Source organism: Lepidochelys kempii, chromosome 2 (assembly GCF_965140285.1).
Source record: "Lepidochelys kempii isolate rLepKem1 chromosome 2, rLepKem1.hap1, whole genome shotgun sequence".
In the NCBI taxonomy this organism is placed as follows: domain Eukaryota; kingdom Metazoa; phylum Chordata; order Testudines; family Cheloniidae; genus Lepidochelys; species Lepidochelys kempii.
This window is the reverse complement of record NC_136381.1, coordinates 215,923,515-215,944,185: the sequence shown is the minus strand read 5'-3', so window position 1 is coordinate 215,944,185 and position 20,671 is coordinate 215,923,515. Positions and strand designations below refer to the sequence as shown.

Below are 20,671 nucleotides of genomic sequence, written 5' to 3'. Positions count from 1 at the left end.
TTACTAACAACTTTTAAATCAAGACTGGATGTTTTTCTAAAAGATCTGCTCTAGGATCTGTTTGGGGGAAGCTGTATGGGAGGTCAGACTAGATCGATACAATGGTCCCTTCTGGACTTGAAATCTATGAATCTATCTAACTACGAATCTAGGAATATGAGTCAGGAAAAAGGGCAACCCATTTCTGACAGTGATGTCTTCTGTGGTATTGGGCAAGTAACAATCTTTTTGTGCCTCAGTTCCACATATGTAAAAAGAAGAAAATAATATTTACCAAGGAATACTTCCTTCACTGGCTTAATCAATTCATATTTGTGAAGAATTTTGAGATCCTGTGATTAAAAAGTCTTACACAACTATTATATTGTTATATATTTAGCAATAGAAAGTGCTAAACTTAACCAACCTTTATAAAAATATCGTATAACTGATTGCATAATTGCAACACTCTGGGCTTGATTTGGGGTGGAGGAACTTCTTTAATATCTCCATTTAAGTGTCTGTGAAGTACTACAGAAAATTTTCAATACAAATATTTTTACATCAAAATCACACACCTGAGACATGCTAAAAGAGAGGTGCCCAAAGTTAGCTCAAATGCAAGAAGGCAGATGGCATTGGCACTTTGCCAACAATATAACAGCTGCATCTAACTGATATAAAATTAATATTATTACAGCTGTTTTCATCCTTTATACGAAACTGTGGCCTATAGCAATAATAGGTCTCATTATGTAATTCTCCATCCTTGGCTCAACTGCTCCCCCTGAGGTAGCCACATACTGGATAGTCTCTGCATGTCATAGTTCCATAGTTAAGATGAAGGTGGTGGCAGATTGCAAATATATTAGTTTTGGGGCCACATCTGATCCATAAATTACCCTTTGGACATTGCTAGATTAATGCTCACATTCTCTAATCCAAGGAGCACCAGGAGTGGGATTGTCGTCATTCCGCCCTGGATCCATTCCTCCAGAGATACTGTGCCATCATGGTCATAATCAATTTCTTCCATCATTTCATGAAGGATCTGTAGATTTAAAAGCAAAAACAAACAAAAACCTATAAATTGGATGTTCTAAGAAAACAAAAATATGTATTAACCCTGAGCCACCCACTTTCTGAAGGAAAAAGCAAAGTAAAATGTATCCTATGTGGCAACTTTGGAAGAAATGTATTTAAAGTCATTTTACCCCTCACCTCGCCCCCAAACCATACTTAGGTCCTTATTAGAACTGGTAAAACTTTTTTTTTCAATTAAAAAAGCACATTTAAAATATTTTTGTGGAAATTTTTTTCAACATTTTCAAATTTTGAAACAAAAAAAATTAAATACCCCAATTTTTTCATTGACCCTTGTATTTTCTGTATTCCCCTCCCTCTTTCCTCCATTTTGTTTTGGTTGGGGGGAAGCAAATAAATAAACAGGCAAATAATGGAGACAGGGAACCGGAAATATTATATTTTCCAGTTTTCAGCAAAAACTTCAAGAAAATGATTTTTTTTTTGTGACACACTCTTACTATTTTTATTCAGCTCTAGAAGTGACATTATATATCATAGTTTCATATTACCATCCTTGTAGCGTTACAGATTCTTAGAGTTCTATGGAAAGATAAAGCTTAGGGAAAAAATTCACCCTGAGTCAAGGGTAGCACAAGGCCATATGCATCACTTAAATTCTGTTTTTATGGCTTCCGATTTTAGCTTTTGACTGATAAGCACCAATAAAACACCACCAATAAAAACAAATTAAAAAATTAAATCAATGTTTAGCTAATAAATCCAAGAAAAACACCAGAAATGGTTGCTTGCATTTAAGGGTTTGTGTACATGGAGCAGTAATGCAGACTATGGAGTGGGTCATGGAGATTTCTAAAGTGCAGTTTGGGGCCCATTGTACTAGGTGTGCTGTACACAGATGATAGTTCCTGCCCCTCATGGGTTTTGGGTAGATATGTGCCAGGCACACTGAGAAGGTGAATTACTAAATGTAATGGTGAGAAAGCCTTAAACTTCAGTGGAGGGCATATATTTCAGACTTATGACCATGGTGCTACGTTGTCCTCACTGGAAAAAAGATTAGGAAAGGGCTGAATGCCAGCCCCAGAAAGAAGCAACAACTATTATTATTTTTAGTACTCAATATATGTATTAATATCACAGATATTCATGGGACATTACAGAATGTTTTCCAAAATTAATTGCATCAATGATCTGACAAAATACTTACTGGACTGAGTTCAGTGACATCCCATTCAAGATATTCTGCAACATGCATCATTTGAGTGATGATATTTTCTAGCTCCTAGGCAGGAAAAAAGAACAAAGATGTTTTAATGCAGTACCATACTGGCCGATTTTCTTACAATTCAGATATATAGTTTATAATTGTTTTAATATAGACTGACAGCGTATTTGGATGCATCATCTCTACGGATGAAAATATTAAATTTATATTTTAACAAAACCATTTAAACATCAAACCATTTAATACATCAAAGTATAAGGTAAAAATATTCAATCAGCAGTTATATGATATATATTTGAATATCAATATAATTACTAACAGAAGTTAAAATCAGAAATAAATATCCATTGGAGACTCCATTAAGCAGAATAAAAGGATTACTTTTAATTGTTTTAAGAAGGGAATATTTTAGGGTGAGGTTTGTGTGTGTGTATATGTTTGGCCTTGGAGAAAGAAAATCTTTCATTGAAAAAGGAGGACCTGAACTCACATTTTGCAGGTTGCTTTGGTCAGGTATAACTTATGCTCATCACTTAACTGGGATGATTTGTGCTGTTGGAAGCGAGACTAGTAAGGATTGGCTCTCACTGAACCATCTTCTTTCAAATTTGCGGTGTTATCTCCACCGTGCTGATTTCAGTTCCACAAAATGTCATTAATTTAAATCCACGGGTTTGGTTCATCAAGGTATGCTTGAGTGTTTCAGGATCACAGGAACTTACTGTATGCAAATGATATTTTAATATTTTTGGGTAATGTATATTATGCAGATATGGATATGTTTTAATGTAATTGTAAGTTTGGTACACTTCCATTTAGATATTTGTACAAACCTGGGGGCAAATCCTCAACTACTGTAAACTGAAATCAATGGAGCTATGACAGTTTACACCAGCTAAGAATCTGCCCCTTTGCTCTAGGTTCAGCACTCAGGCCCAGTATAAATTGCATCCATAAGAAAAGCATGCATGTCGGGGCGGGGGGGCGGGGAGGAGGGGACACATTCAGGCCTTCTTCACTACTGCTCTCAAACTGAGTGCAAGTGAATATATACTATTATTACAATTATTTCTATGGGGCCTTTATTTTCAAAGGGGCTGAGGACTCAACTCCAGTTGCAGTCCAAGTTGTCAGTACTTCAGAAAATGGCCATAATGTGAAAGGCTCAACAAAAATGGCATTATTTTGCAACATTATTCAAACCCCCAGAGTTCCTATAACCGCCTCCCTCGCCACCGCCACCACCACTTCCTACACGTGCAGCCAACAAGTAATGCCAGCAAGGAAGGGCACACAGGGGTTCAAGGAACACACACTTAAAGATACTATGCTTTCTGACCTCAGATTCCTCCTGGAATGCATCTATGGAGTGTGTATTCCATGGGTTTTAGGGGAGCTAGGAATAAGGTACAAAAGTTGTACCATGCTTACCCTCCTTTTTTCTTTCTTATGAACAAGAGGCAACCTGAATTTGGCCACAAAATTTTTGAAACAAACTCTCAAACACTGGCATCAAAGTTGCACCTGCAAAATACATACACACAAAATCAGTAGTTGTGCATGCAACTGGATGCATGCTTGGATGCACAACTGCTCACATACACACACAATGGGAGCTACTCATGGTGATTTTACAGGCACACTTTAGATGTCAATGTTTGAAAGAGTTCCCGTCAATATTTTTCTGCAGTTATTTCTGTTTTCTGCAGAACCCAACTCAGTGAAGGCTCTCTAATCCTCTCTCCAGCCTCTTGTTTTGTGTGCGTGTGCTTGAAAAAGCTTACAAGAACAAGGCGGAAGAAATAGTGTGGAGAAACAAGGACACTGCATTCCTGAATAATCTTACTTTTGCTTAGTCCTTAAAATGTGGACTTTAAAATGTGATTTTTACATTCCAAAAACTCTTCACATTGTCATAATTAAAATTTTTATTAACATCCAAGAGTGCTTTAATAATCCTTTATGAAGGGTGATGTTTTAATCAGGGATAGAATTTCTTCTGAGTTAAATTTAAAGATCAACTGTATATCATGTTCTGACCTGTATATTAGCATTGGGCACCACAACTTCTCTCCTTTGAGCTGTCACTGATCCTTACTTAATTTAATGAAAGGCATATTTAAATTGGTTCTCTCTTCTGAATTGTGGTAACATGGTGTTCGCCCACTGGAAAATGTGTGTTCATATCACTGAGTCAAATCCACTCCAGCACATAAAGTCTGAGTAGGTAAGTGGAGGAGAGGGGAGTGTAACACAGCTGGGGAGATGAAATCTAACCCTACAACCACTGTTACAGCCTGTGAACTGAAATAAGAAAATAGAACCTCTTCACATTCATTCTACAGGATGCTAGAAGCTTTGAGAAACTAATCTACCTTCTATCCCTTATGCATTAGTTGGCTGATATTTGTTAAAACCCCCTGTTGCCTAGAACACTATCAGTGCCAGTTTAAGTATATGTATATCCCCTTACCTTCTTTCCTCCTATATGCCAATCTCTCTCTTTTCTCTCCCCGCTTTTTTCAGGGGGGTGGGGGGAAGTGGAGGAAGCAAAAGACAAAGATGCCTGCCTTATCCCCATTTCCAATAATTTGCGAGTCTCTGCTCCTTCCCAATATCTGAAAACAGAGCCGGTGCTAGCCTGTTGGGGGCCCAAAGCAGGAATATTTTTGCTCCCCCCAAACACACACTACTAAAAAGGCAAGGTCTTATAATTGAAAGTGAACAGTGGGTCCCCTTGAGCTGTTCAGGGCTCTAAGCAATTGCTTCATCTGCTTATGCCTAGTGCCAGCTCTGCCCACAAGCCACACACTTCGTGAACATCTCTCTGATGTTCTCTTAATTGTATAATCAAGCATTACTCCTAAACTTCTCCTTTAACCATGTATCCTCATTTCTGGCCTCTCTGAACATGCTGGCCTTTCCCCTTCATCTTCTGCTATTACCTTCTCCCAGAAAGTTGAGCCGCACCTTTCTTCCCTCTCAATACAACCCTACAAATAGCTCTTTCATGTACAGCTCTCAATAAGTACAAAGGGGTTTTGGGAGCTGAGTTAAGTTGCCTCCTGCAGTAAAACGTTACAACTAAAAATCAGAAGAATGATTTCACAGTGGGAGATTCAACATTTGACTATCTCTATAGTTGAGGGGGAAGTGGATATGCTCAGCAGAAGGACAAATTGTTCGGAGTAGCCTCAAAATATCCTGGATGACAAATATTTTTATTATACCCAGTTATTACTTGTGTTTATCCAAAGTGTGCATTCTGCATGGATTCATACAAATACACTGTTACGGTTCATGCTAGCATAATATGTCAATAGAAATAAAATTACCGAACTGTCCAAGTACCCATTTCCATCTGTGTCATACAAGCGAAACATAACTAAAAAAAAAAAAAGGACCATTAAATTAGAAAAAATGTAAGATGTACATCATTTTCCTTTAACTCGAGAGCAAGACAGAGAGTTACCGCCTGACTTGAAACTGGGATCCTGATTATATCTACAGAAAACAGGATCCCTGTTAGAAAATTTGCTGGCCTCCTCTTGCACTCTCTCTGTGCTTTTAGTCCACTATGATGATAGCAGTTCTACAAATGCTTACTCATTAGCTAATTGTACCCATGGAAATTATTGAAATTAGTTTTCAGGTCAGCTGAATGCAACAGTAAATATACTTTCCATACCTGCAAAGTAAAATTTTCCCTGGTTTCACTGAGTTCACAATACTGGTATATAATTAGGACTCTACCAAATTCAGAAATCTGGTCTCCCCCATGAAATCTGGTCTTTTGTGTACTTTTACCCTACCCTGCAGGGCCAGGTGTCTGGAGAGTGGTGGCTGCTGGCCAAGCGCCCAGCTCTGAAAGCAGAGCTGCCACCAGCAACAGTGCAGAAATAAGGGTGGCAATACTGCTGCCAGCATACCATGAGACCCTTACCTCTGAGCTGCTTCTGGTGGGGGTGCAGTCTTCAGAGCTGGGCACCTGGCCAGCAGCTGCAGCTCTCCACCCACCCAGCTCTTAAGGTAGCGCAGAAGTAAGGGTGGCAATACCGCAAACCCCCGCCCCCCCATACAATAGCTTTGCAACCCCCTTTTTGGTTGGGCCCCCCAATTTGAGAAATGCTGAGTCTTAAGGACTTTACATGTTTATATTTTGCTGTTTTAAAAATACATATTCTTGGTTTTTAAACCATGAAATTTAAGATTTAAATATCTTAAACAATGAAATTCAAGATTTTTACAATGCTATGATGGTGAAATTTACAAAAATGGACAATGAATTTGGTAGGGCCCTATATATAAAATAGAGCTATTGGGCACAATTCTTCTCCTTTTGAAGTCAACTGTAATGGTCTCTTAGGCTACGTCTACACTGCACACCTCACAGCAGCAAAGCTGGGCCACTACAGCAGCGTTGCTGTCAGGTCCACAGCGTAGACACTCTTTGTCGGCAGGAGAGAGCTCTCCCGCTGACAAAATAAAACCACCCCCAACGAGCAGCAGTAGCGATCTCTCCCGCCTACAAAGCGCCAGTCTACACCAGTGCTTTTCGTCAGGAAAACTTTTGTTGGTCAGGGATGTGTTTTCTTCACACCCCTGACCGACAAAAGTTTTACCGATGAAAGTGCAGTGTAGACAGCTTTAGAGCATCTCCCTGGTCTTATTGTCTGAAATTTTGTTGACATATCTAGGCCCAATTCAAGAGCTCATTCCTATTCAGCACTTGATTACATGCTTAATTTTAAGTGTGCACATAAGTTAGTTCTACTACAGAAAACAGAATGAATGTAAGCATGCATGAAAGTGCTTTCCTGAACTGGTGCTCAAGGCCATTCTGCCCCATAGGTAGTACTTAATGTATACTGTGTGGCCCCTTGTGAGCGTAAGTATCTTAAGGGCAGCACCTCACATATTCTTTTCTGTAACTAATGGAATATTTATTATAGCGAGTGTAAAGACACCGTATACCATCAACCTCTTAAAAGGTACAGTGCCTATGCATAAATTTGTCTGTCTTTATTGTCTCATCCATTGAGCAGCCACTTGTATTACATTTGAGGAAACTGATTTACTTATGAAACCTTTCAGAATCTCCCAAACTGAAAGAGACTCATCAGATAATGTTTAAATTAAAGAAAAAGATATCTTCTTAAAAGTTCTCAGTTCAAAGTAAGAAAACTGTTTCACCATCTCCCTTCTCTTCCCAGAATGGATTTCATACTAAGTCCTGCAGTCTCTAGCAGTGCTGTCAGCTGGGGAGTTTTATACAACACCAAAGTTTTAACACATGGTACTAGAGTAAAATGCACTAAATCATGAAAATATGTATCTCTGTACAAGATAGCTATTGATATACAAGCATCAATAAATAGCTATAATACATAGCAAAATCCCAATAATGTTAGCAATTTTAAACAATTTAAACAATTAAATCAGGCCCATGCATGATTTAGTTCCCACTTAGGTCCTCAAATTAGTATTTAAGTATCCTCTGCACAGGGATGAATTAAACTGATTAACACAAATATATTCAATATGAATCTGTACAGCTTCAATTCTTCAATCAGTATTATATTCCTCTCCGATCCACCACACAATTTTGGATAACACTTTTTAGTAAAATTCCATTTATAAATAGTTTATAAAGGGTTAATAAATGATTAATAGATGTTTTAAGCACATCACAGATATGATTAATAGCATTAAAGATGGCTTTAAGTACATCAGTAGAAGGTGTTATAAACAGTCGTAAGCCATGGTTATAAGCAACCTATTGACTTGTTGGACTTTATAACAATCTATAACAAATGATTAACATTTATTAATCATTATATCATACTTTTATCTCTCTTCCTCAATGGGTCTCCATCGTATTTCAAATTCTATCTGAAAGCATAACTTCTCCACTCCTTTGTGTGTCTTGGATCTGATTTTCAAAAGCATCCAGTTTTGGTCTAACTCTGCTGACACTGAAGACAATGGGAGAACCATTGACTTCTTTATGGGCACAGTTAGATCAATCCACCTCTTAATTTCTTGTTTTTTCTGCTACTCTTTTTGTATTGAATTCTATCACTGCATTATTTAACTCTAAAATGTTTTCACTTTAGGAAGTACTTGGTTCCTGATTCTGGAAACAAGACTACTCATGTGCAAAGTTACTTGAGTACTTAAATGTTTGCAGGATCAGGACCTCATTTAGTAAATACCATTAATTTACATGGTGAAATACACTGTGACCATATGGACACATTTTTCCTCTGTTGAAGGTGATAACCAAAAATACATAATCTCAGTGTTTGCTGTATATGCTTATCTGATGCAATTAATTTTAATTTCCAAAGGTCATCAAAAGCATATGTAAACTACTTATTTACAGGTTTTTGTTTTGTAAATTAAAAAAAAAGTTGAATTATGTACACTGTCATTTTCAAATGCTACTAATTTCGACAAATCTCTCAATCAGGTTCACTTATGCGCCAGACTTTGTAGTAGAAGAAAAACAGAACAGCAAATAAAATCTTGATAATCAAAAAACAGCATTTCAAGGAAGCAAAAACAGTTACACCTACATTAGAATAGATTTTTGAGCGGTTTTATGTAAATATTGTAATGTGTATGAGGATAACACTCCAAATAACTTTTAACATAAAATGCAAATGGACCTGTTTTTAATACTCTGTGCTTTTCCACTTGGACTCTGTGTTTTATCAAAGCACCTCTTACAGCATTATAGCAAGTGATTATATTCTGCATGATGCGTCAGTTGATGTTCATTAGGATTACACATTTATCTCCATTCCAAATAAATTATCACAATCAAATCTCTTCAGTATTAAGAACAATTTTATACTGCAAGGGCTGTGATTGAAATTATTGCACTGCATTGTGTGGCAGAGGGCCCCAGGGCATGAAATTTCCACAAAAAACCCCTCACAGACAATTCTCCACATTGTCCAGTCAGGGTGGGATTTCTTCTGAAAGCTGGTAGATACCAAGGGACTGGTGAGAGGACACCACCATCTGGGCAGGGGTCTTGTGCCTCTGGAGCACCTCTGGTTCCTGACAAATCCCTTTTCCTTGGCAGCAGGGCTCCATGGGAGTCTTAATACCAGGGATTTCTCTGGCAATGCAGCTTCTGGAAAGGAGACTGCATACAGAAGATAATACGGCCCCAGACTGCAACATCTTTTCTGGAGAACCTCTGCAGGACCTAAGGGAGATGTGCATCCTTGACCGGGGTCTTGCTTAGCACCCCAGTCACTACCCTCTCCCACAATCCAGATCCCTAGGATCAGTGGAGGCAGCTTTCCCACATTCTGAATGTGGATCTGAAGGTGAGGATCTGGGCTTTAGGATTCTGGAAGGGCCTTCACAGTCTGCCACTTGGATGGGCTCAATGTATTGTCTGCTGAATTAAGACCTAGGAATTTAGATTTTCCTATTCATGGGATCAACACATAATCCACAGATTTTGTTTTGGGTTGCAGAGAAGCATCCAATACATCATTAACCTTGGAATATTGTAGCACTTATACAATACCAGTGCTATGATATTGGCAAATTTGGGGCAGTCACTACTCAGGCAAAACTCCCACTAATCCTATGTTATCAGGACTAGGACCTTGCATGCTGTAGTTATAAGCTAGCTATAGTCTAGAAAACTTGGAGGCTTATAAAAGACATGGTCATTAAACTTGCAATGAATATAAATTTCCAGCAGATAGAGTCTAGTGCCTGTATTTTTACAGCAGTGATACTGAATATTTACCTTTGGTACACTATCAGGGCCTGGGCCTGCATTTCTTACAGAGACAAACCTCCCATCAAAATCAATACAACTTGTGCCTCAGTAAGGACAGCAAGGACCTTAGTCTACACTTGGAGCTGGGGGTGTGATTCCCAGCTTGAGCAGACATACTTGAACTAGCTCTCATTCAGGTAACACACTAAAATTAGTAGCATAGCCATGGTAGCATGGGCAGTGAGGAGCGATGTGGCATGGACTAGCCACAAGCAAAAACCTGCCTGAACCACACAGGTACATATTCAGGGCAGCTAGACAATGCCCAGGCTACCCCAGATACCTTACTATTTTAGAGCACTAACTCAATGAGAGCTAATACGAGTATGTCTATTCAAGCTGGAAATCACACCCTCAGCTCCAAGTGTAGATGTAGCTTATGTGTTAGTCTAACCCAAGAACTGACTGTAAGCATGACACTGTGGGGTTCTATATTCTTTGTGTTTCATTGATTTCCATATCAAGCTTTTCAGGTCCTGATGGAGGAAAGCATTTCTGTTCAGGAAAGGTGCTTAGGCACATGCTTAACTTAAAGCACGTATTTAATAGCTTTTCTGAACTGAGGCCTTTGTTTGTAAGTAAAGACATATTTTCTAACTGCTAGCCCTACAGACTCACCTGGACACACAACTGGGTTCTTTCCATCTTGCTGATAACCACTAGCAACATAGGATATACGGGCCATATTAACATCTCAACTACATCTGTAAGTCCTATGGTCTACACTCACACTTAAGCATCCCTAGGCATCCTCGTTAGCCTTACGTGGATTTTCAAAGGTATGACTGATGGAGATAATGTGGTCGTGCAAGTGTATCTGAGGGGATAATTTGGACTGCAGAGCCTATACTACTAGTGATGATGTGCAAGATGGAAAGAACCCAGTTTGTCAGAGTCCAGGGTCAATTACTGAGGCTGGAAACTGAAAAAATACATCTTGTAACTTACTGAGCAAACTTGATAAGGAAATCAGCTAAACACAAGAATGCAGAACTCTGCTATGCCATTTTTATAGTGTCACTTTTTAAGAAAAAAACATACTTCATTAAGTCTTAAATTTAGAGCCAGAAATTTCCATTTCAAAATTTCCTCAAGATTGCGTACAGCTCAGGTTTGCAAAGCTGAAAATAAAGCAATGTCTGTTGTTACTAGCATTATAGTCAGGTGGATGTATTAGCAAATTATTAGGGGCTTTTGTTATTTTGTTTTAATTTAGCAGCTTTTTCCTCAGATACGAAAAAATATATACATACATTCTAGTTTGTCTTCAGGTCTTCCTCTTTCAAGCAGAGACAAATAGCAAACAATGTCTTTCAACTGGATTACATCTGGTACATGTAAATTGGCAGGAGCAGCAGTTCGTGATGTAGTGGTACCTTTATTAATTCTCAAACCTGGAAAAAATACATATGGTTTGTTATCTTTATCAACAACATACATTGAGAATCAAAACCACTATTTCACTTAGTGGATATGTTATTCGTTTTTTCCCACTGTGCTGTCACAATCCAGCCCAAATTTGCCTCCATTCCAGCGGGCCTATAGAAGCTCCATGGGCCTCCTAAATTATGTAGCTTCACATGCTGCTCCCTGTTCAAAGATGCTTGTTGCCACATAATGCTCTTTCATGCCACCTAAATTTGTACCCTAGCCAGTAGCAGAGTCATACACGTAATAATTAATTACTGTCAAAACAATTAAACTGTCAAAATCCCTGCCACTAGATATTATGAAAATAAATATCCCAATTTTAATATAAATATTTCAATTATTATCGAGTCAAACTAATGCGAATACATTTGTAAAATACAAATTTCAGCACCGCCAATCCTCATGCTTCAATTCGGAAGTTAGTTGGACTGTTCCCAAAGATGTGTGAGTACTTGCAGGATCAAGCCCCAAGTTAAGATGTGAACAACAGGAGGACATGACAACCCAGAGAGGAATCATAAAAGTTTCTGATTAAGGAGGTTTATTATGTCTCTCACTGACCTTAGCAATGTTTAAAGAGAATCTTAACAAAAGGATTAACTGTTCTTAAACACTTTGTGTAATTCATTCAGAACAGGTTCTTCACTGATAAGCTGCCTACATAATTTCTCTCTCTCTCTCACATATTTTTCCTTGGCTAAAATATTTGCTGTAGCCAATGGAAACAGAATCCCGCTATCTTCTACATTCATCTCACAAATTGTATTCCATGCTTATTTCAATGGGATTACTGGAGTGAGTAAGGTGAGAAGGATTTGCCTTTCAGCAAACAGAATTTGGGCATGCAGAAGCAATTAATTTAAATCAAGTTTACATCCTGCATATTTTTTAGGCAGATAGTAAGAAAGATTAAGAAAACTAAAATAAATAAAAGGGTGTTTAGAAGGCAGTGTGCACCCAAATAGAAATGCCAGGAGCTCCTCAGCGCTAAATATGAATTTACCTCTGAATTACTTTAAGTTATTCTACATGGGAAAACCAGTACTTCCCAATAGTGCAAGTTTTGCCGGCACCAATAGTGCAAGTGTTGCCGAGAGGCTGAACAACAGCTTGAGTGGTTCGTTACCCGGTGTGCTACACCCAATAATCACAACGGGGTGGAGAAACAGAAAAGTTTATTTGCAGCTGCAAAAAGGTACAGGGAGAATAAAATCTCAAATCCTGCACCACAGAGCAGGAAGTTACACAGGCTTTTATACATCCTTTTTCTCAGCATACTTATCCAATAGCAAGCTGCCCTAAGTATCCATATAGCCAGCCAATCCAGTTCCCAGCTAGTTCCCTGATTCTCTGTATCATTTGTTAAACTATACATAAAGCTGCTTTATTCAGCATTGTTCTTCCATATCTCCCCTGTTTGGCCTTGCTTAGTTTCAGGCAGTCTGACTCTGCAACATACTGTTGCAGATTCTCAGCATAACTGCTGTGTGTGCCTCCAGGCAGGGGGGGGCCAAGGACACTTGGGCCTAGTACGCAGAGCTGCTGAGAGTGCCTCCAGGCAGGAGTGGGGGCCAAGGACACCTGGGCCTAGTGCGAGGGGGCTTCATCGACACTCGTGGTCTTCCATCCCCTCGAGTTACCTAGTGGCCATGCCCCAGTGTTCCCAACACAAGGGTCTTTCCTATGAGAAATCTGCAAATATAACAAATGGAAATCATTAGACTAAAAAAAATGCTTTAAAATTAACTCTAAAGTAACTCCTTCCTCTGAAAAAAGAACAGGAGTACTTGTGGCACCTTAGAGGCTCACAAATTTATTTGAGCATAAGCTTTCGTGAGCTACAGCTCAGTTCATCGGATGCATAGGGTACAGACTAACACAGCTGCTACTCTGAATCCTTCCTCTAGTCTCGGTATCTGTCTTCTAGAATGAAAAACGTCATCTAAAATGTAACATCTATGGGGCAAGGAAAGTCTTGCTAGTTGCGTTTTAGACCAACACCTGAAAATGTTGTCATTTAATGAACAATAAAGTAATTTCACATAGCAGATGGCCAAGTACAAAAGAAATCAAAGGGCAAAGATCAGAAAACTATAATATATATACATGGTAATTATGGCCTTGTTCTTGCAATTGAATCTGCACTTGAGACTGAAGTGAGTCTGGGCCATGCAGAGATGCATGTGTTTCTCCCATGCAGGTCTAGGACCTAAACTGATAAGATCACAAGGCTTAAGTGCTAATAAATGCCTATAAAATTAAATTGCCATAAAATAGTAATCAAAAAGATGTTAAATCTTATCTAGTAAGGAATAACAATATATTTTTCAGCAAGTGAAGTCCACTCTTTTCTTGGTTGAAAGTACTCTGCCATTCCGTGGAGAACTAATGCAAAAGTTTACTTAGTTATATTTAAAAGAAACTACCTAAATAACATGGCAAAAAACCCTAATATTTTGTGCAAACAGCTATTTAATACTATCATGTGTTACATGGGGATGAATTTTGAAGCTTAAAAGGTAAAATATGGCCTTGTATTCTATCCAGAGAAATAAAAGGAACTAAAATACTGGATCCTATTCTGCACTCATACATATATCCCTCACACCCACTGAAATCAGAGGGAACATGGCATCTGTATTGCAAAGTAGAATTTGGCCCATTGTCAAGTCAAAGGTGTAAGAAAGCAAAGGCATTTCTCAGGAAGTTGAGAAAAGCCAATGCTCATTTTCTGAGCAGCAGCTTGCCTGACAGAGTGGCCAGTTTCTCTTCAGGCCGCTAAGGGAGAATAGAATTTATAAACAGATGTGATGGGGGCGCTTGCAGAGAGCAACTACCACCACCAAATGGGCTCATCACACAGCTGTCTCTGGCAACATTTGTCCATTATCCTTTTATGAGCTCCCCTCTAGCTCCTACATGTCTGCCCAGCTTCCAGAAGAGTTTCAAATGCATTTGAAATATTTTCTCTACTTTTGCAAATCTCTGTCCTATACTAGTTACAAAATATACTAGTTATATAGCATAACATAAAATTATTCAAGACCTTCGTGTGGCCTTTTGCACCTTTTTACATTAAAATTTACAACCATAAAGTTATTTCACGTTGCATATTACCTATTATAAGTGCTGTTGCTATGTAAAATCATATACATCAGTCAGAGATTGTATAGTTTAATTGCAGTCCCAAATTACCCATAAATCTATTATGAGGTCAATGGAATTATCTAACAATGTTTTTTCACCACAGCATTTGTATTAGGCATAATACCATTGACTTCACTGTGAGTTTGAACAGTATTATAACAGTTCCCTTGGCATCATATTGAATCCAAATGACTTAACTCAATAGAGTGAGAATGAAATTGTCTCATAATGAGTGGATCATAAGGATTTTATTGAGAGAAAATAGTCTCATGATGCTAAAGACCTGAACGGTAGAGTGAAGGGGAAAATATTTTATATAGTACTGTTACAATAAAAACCACACACATACGATAAAAACAAGCTAAGGATACACTGGCAGAAATAATACTGAAATTCATTTCTGCTTATATCAGATAACATTGTTTTAAAAGAGGCTGTGTGTTTTAACAGTGGGGACGGTGGGCAGTTGGCCAATGTACATGGCAGAGGGGCATTGCTGGCACATGATAGCATATATCACGTTGGTAGATGTGCAGGTGAACGAGCCTCTGATAGCGTGGCTGATGTGATTAGGCCCTATGATGGTGTCCTCTGAATAGATATGTGGACACAGTTGGCAATGGGCTTCTTTGCAAGGATAGGTTCCTGGGTTAGTGGTTCTGTTACCCTATCCTTGCAACACCATCATAGGGCCTAATCACATCAGCCACACTATCAGAGGCTCATTCACCTGCACATCTACCAATGTGATAGATGCCATCATGTGCCAGCAATGCCCCTCTGCCATGTACATTGGCCAAACTGGACAGTCTCTACATAAAAGAATAAATGGACACAAATCAGATGTCAAGAATTATAACATTCAAAAACCAGTCGGAGAACACTTCAATCTCTTTGGTCACTTGATTACAGACCTAAAAGGGGCAATTCTTCAACAAAAAAACTTCCAAAACAGACTCCAACGAGAGACTGCTGAATTGCAATTAATTTGCAAACTGGATACAATTAACTTAGGCTTGAATAAAGACTGGGAGTGGATGGATCATTACACAAAGTTAAGCTATTTCCCCATGTTTATTTCCCCCACGCACGCACGCACACACATGCTGTTCCTCCCTATTGCTTGGCATGTTGAGCAGGTCTAGCTGACAAGGTGATTAAAATACCAAGTGCTTTCAGCTACTTGTCTACACTAGTGCTGCTACTGGTGGAGATTTATAAAAAGACAGCTTCCTTTATTGCTATTGGGAAGGTCTCTCAGTGTATTCAATGTCTATGAAAGTATGTGTATAAAATATTGTGTTTAAAATGAGCAGGTGATGATAGTATAAAAATATTCTGTACAACCTAGGACAACAGAATAGTAACATGTATGTAGAGTAATAGACATGAATGGCTATTAACTAAGCAATGATATCTTTATAGCCAGAGATCATAAAGCAAAGAGGCAAAAACAACCACTGGAGATTAAAAAAAAGGTGAAAGATATTTTATTCAGTGCATGTACAGTAGTGAACAAAATATATTACCCACTATAGGAACTACCAAATAGGTAAATTTAACAAAAAACAAGTCAATTTCTGCTGGCCAAGACACATGTGGGTAAGCAGAAGCTGTTTCCTTGGCAATCAGCATGTTTGTTGTCTGATTCATTGCCTGATGCTAGAAACCAGCATTGTCCCAACCACACAGGAAGACAGACCAGAGGCAATGGATGTGGTCTAATTAGGTTGCAACTGTATTCATTTAACATATTTGGGAATAGGTGGCAATAAATTGTACAATGCAGGTCATCATTTCCTTAATTGTTTCTATCTATTTGGGAGGTTGCTGTCAGCCCTCCTGCTTCCCAACCTGGACCCAGTCAGCCTGTTCCTGGGACCCCTACCACTCTGCCCTAGTATGAGGGATTAGGAATCCCAACCCACCTTTTTTAGGCTTTCTTAGGGGGCGCCTCCCACAAAATCCACTTCCAACTCCTGTTTATCAGGGAACTGTATCCCCTCCGTAATGACTACCTGCACTGGACACCTGCCACACCTGTTACCTACTAAGTTGCAACATCTTGACGTCACCAACCTATTGTGGGGAAGACAAAAAAAAAACACTCTGCCTCAGTCAATCTGGTGATCACATAAAAATTTCTTCTCAGTCCTCCCCAAAAAGGCAACTAGTGCAAGCACAGGGAAGATCATAAAATCTGGTTCTACCCTGATCCCCTGGGTAGGGAAAAGGGTGATTCTGGTCAGTGATTGAGAGAGTTCCAGAATGCAGGGGTACAAATACCTTCGTCCCCTTTCCCAATGTGGGGGTGGGTCAGTGCCCCTCCGTAGTCCAGCTACTTCCTATTTCCCCCTTGGCTCCATCAGGTAAGTCTATCTCCCTTTCCCACTCCCTTGTAATCCAACAGCAGTAGGAAGCCTTAAAGGTGTCCTGTCCTCTATTCCTGACACCCAAAGAATCACCACATTTTATAGATTTCAATGCCAGAAGGGACCATTATGATCATCTAGACTGATCTTCTTCATAGCATCCACATCTAAAATTTCACCAATTGGCTCATGCATCAAGTCCATAACTTCTGGATGAGCTAGAGAGTATCCTTTATAAAAACATGCAATCCCAAACTAAAGACTCCAAAGTGATGAAGACTCCATCACATCCCTAGGTAAGCAGTTCCAATGGTTAATTACCCTCACATTATTTCTAGTCTAATTTTATCTAGCTTCAGCTTTGGATTGGATTTATGATGTCTTTGTCTGCGAGATTACAAAGCCCTCAATCAAAAAGTCTTTTCCTCTAGAGATATTTATAGACCATGATCAAGTCACGTCTTTATCTTCCATTGGATAAAACAAACAGCTTGAACTACTTTAATCTCTGTAAGGCAGATTGTAAAGACCTCATATCATTCTTGTAGCTCCTTCCTGAACCTTTTCCAATTTGCCATCATCCACTTTAAAATATGGACCCAGGAACTGGAAACAGCATTCCAGTAATGCTCTCACTAATGCCATATACTCCTTCCAGCCAATGAATCTCAATTGCTTCCACACTGGGGAATTTGCGACATTAGAAACCTCGGATTATAACGCCACTGTAAAAATCAGGCAGGAGCAAAAGGCTAATTACACAGTAGAAAACTGCTTACACTGTGGGATCATATTAAAGAAGTTCTGTATTAAAATCACAAGTAAGTATGATTCCCCATAGTTTAAATTCCAGGGCATTGCTAATTAAGAGATCTCTTGTTGTTTTTTTTTTCTTGTTTTTTTGTTACTGTTTCTCTCCCTCTCTGTGTGAAACTTGCAAGCTGCTAATTGTGTTCGTACATCCTAAGACAGAGAGAGACTCAGAGCAGTTCTTTGTAACAACATAAACAGCACACAGAGACTCCCCACCCTTTTGTTGTATTTATCTTGCTTTGCTAACAATTGTGATTAAAATAGAGATAGAGGATGTATGTGGATGGATGCTTGGTGTAGGATAATAAATGAATGATCAGGGAGGTGCCAGCCTAGGATTTCAGTGTCCATCGGCTGAAGAATGCACAGAGTGGAGACAACCAGAGGACCCCCGGAGGGCAGACTGGAATCCACCCAACAGCCTCAAGGATGGGAGAACCGAAGAACAGATAACATCTGGCAGCACAGAGCCGTCAGGAATGCGCCATCTGCTGATTGATTCAGCAACAGCATGAGGAATCAATTCCCATAGACTGGCATAGGAATAAATTCCTGTAAAAAATGGACTCTAGAAACTGAGAACTTTGAGTCTGGTTCTGCTACCACCCTCCAGGAGCATCGGATGCACATCTGGCAAAGTCTCGGCTCCACCCTCATGCCCAAGTTACCTGACCAGTAACTTGGCATGAGCAACCTCTAGGCTGGTACCTATAACAAATTTGCAGAACCTCTGTGTGTGTGTGTATGAATGAACATGTGAATGAATGTGAAACTGAATGAAATGTTATAGCTATAACTGACTGCCTACTATGACTCTTTTTGTATTCACAATAAATGTGACATTTTGTCTTATCCCCTGTAAGAAGATCCTGCTGGTTTTTATTTTATTGGTATAACACCACAAGCATTCTGATAAGTATCAATGATGAGACTAAAAGGCACTTAATATAGCATTATGCTAACGGTTAAAATTATATTAAACAGTCCCCAATCTTGCATACTCTGACACACATGTAACTTTACTACCATGAGCAATCCTATTGATTTCAATAAGCATGTGAATAAGTAGTTTCAGGATTGGGGAACTTATTTCGTTTCTCCAGGCAGTTATAAGTTCTCAAAATAATTACTGTGTGCACTGAAACATCTCAAGCTTATTTTTACACTAAACCTAATTTTTCTTGCCAAGTTTAGTAAAAGTCTATCTGTTTTTATTGGGGGTGGGGAGTGGATGTTTGCTGTTTTGTTTAATTTATTACACTTTTCTGTTTTTATATATTTTTGAGATGCTCTATCCTCTCTGAGAACTCAATCATATTTAATAAAAATCTGCAAACTGGCAGAAAAACTTCAAACTACTCAATGAGTACAAGGGCCTTATGTTGCTTGAGGAAATATGGCAGATCAATCGTAACTACAACTATCTTAAATAGCCAATGCAAAGGATGGGTAGGAGCAGCAGCACAACCAGTCAATTACAGGGGAGGAAGTAATTGGGCAAGGAAGCTTCAAAGCATCAAGCAGGAGTTGTGGGAACCTGCTACAGGAACAGTGGTTTCCTAAATGGTGTGTAAGTAACAAGGAAAATAGTCAGCAGTGCCACATAAGATTGGAAATTGAATAGGTTTTAATTTGGCAAAGTTAGTCCACTTGGTGCCTCAGCTGGATGGTGACTGTGGATTAATAAAGTGCAAATACTTAATTTCATTCTCTCTTCACAACACAGCACAGCCTTGAAAAACAGGTTTTAATGGAATACTTCCCCCCCCCCAGTTCTGCAAACACCTGATCACTACATGAGTCCTGGATAAAAGCATAAGTTCAATACACTGCCTAGAACTCTATACTTGTATGGCTCTTATAAACAAATGTTACTGCTATACTTTCAATTTCTCATGTAGATATTTTTCTTTGAAATAGATCAGTCTTCATTACACCAGTATTATTTTGATTACTTACCTCCTGATAGGAGTTGCGGCTTGTTTTTTACTAAGGGACTACAATGGGAGATTTTGTTGCTGAATGATGTAAAGAGATGCTCACTGAAATCATCGGGCAGCTCAGCTTCCAGAAAGGTCTTCATGAACAGCCTGAAACCTTCTAAATCAATTGTCTAAAGTTTAAAAAAAAAAAAAAAACCACCTTTAACTTCTGGCATTTCAGGATAAGTCTAATATTCAATAAATGTTGGTTATTAGTTGAAACAGTAGAAAAACTTCAATAATATACATTTATAAAATATGGCAATCACACTGTTTTAACTCACATAACTACCATTTTTTATTAATGTTTCAAAAATTCACAGCCTTCAAAACTCCACCTACAGTATTTGGCCTTGATTCTTATTTACTCTAAGGCTCATTTATACAAATCTGGTAAATTACATTCACTCTATGGCTCCATTACACTACCAGAATGCTGTAAAGGGACCTCAGTGTAAGTGAGAACCAATCCCTTTGTCTTGAGGACTTCCGACAGCAAAATTTTTCAAGTTGACTATACAGCATTATATAAACAAAAGTTTCCTTGTGTTTTTTGCCATTTAATTTAATTTGTTCTTGTATTCTACAGCAAAGTAAAATGGAGAGACTAATCAGCCTATATTACTGCTTTCATTTTGGTGATACAGTAATATCAGTTATTAAATGAACAGTAAAAGCTCACAATTACATTTTATCCTATTAAGCAATATAGAGTGACTCTGAGATAAAAGATGGCATGGAACAGATCAAAAGATTTTGAGATATTACAATTACTGTGTCATAATTGTATACTTATCACTGGAGTTACATTATTATGTCAGTGATAATATAAAAAAAGCAGCTTATCATTTTTAAAATTAATATA

The 20,671-nt window shown here is 38.6% G+C and overlaps 1 protein-coding gene across 2 annotated transcripts in view; it reads right to left on the bottom strand.

Annotated features, from left to right (window-relative positions):
• The window catches only part of DGKB (diacylglycerol kinase beta), a 452,380-nt gene that overhangs the window by 359,032 nt on the left and 72,677 nt on the right, over positions 1 to 20,671 (bottom strand). For both annotated transcript variants that reach the window (XM_073333808.2, XM_073333809.2), the window contains exons 5-9: positions 19,784 to 19,937; positions 11,315 to 11,455; positions 5,587 to 5,636; positions 2,234 to 2,308; positions 911 to 1,030 (exon numbers count right to left, since the gene is read on the bottom strand). In XM_073333808.2, the coding sequence (XP_073189909.1) occupies positions 911 to 1,030; positions 2,234 to 2,308; positions 5,587 to 5,636; positions 11,315 to 11,455; positions 19,784 to 19,937 (540 nt within the window). The remainder of the gene's footprint in view (positions 1 to 910; positions 1,031 to 2,233; positions 2,309 to 5,586; positions 5,637 to 11,314; positions 11,456 to 19,783; positions 19,938 to 20,671) is intronic.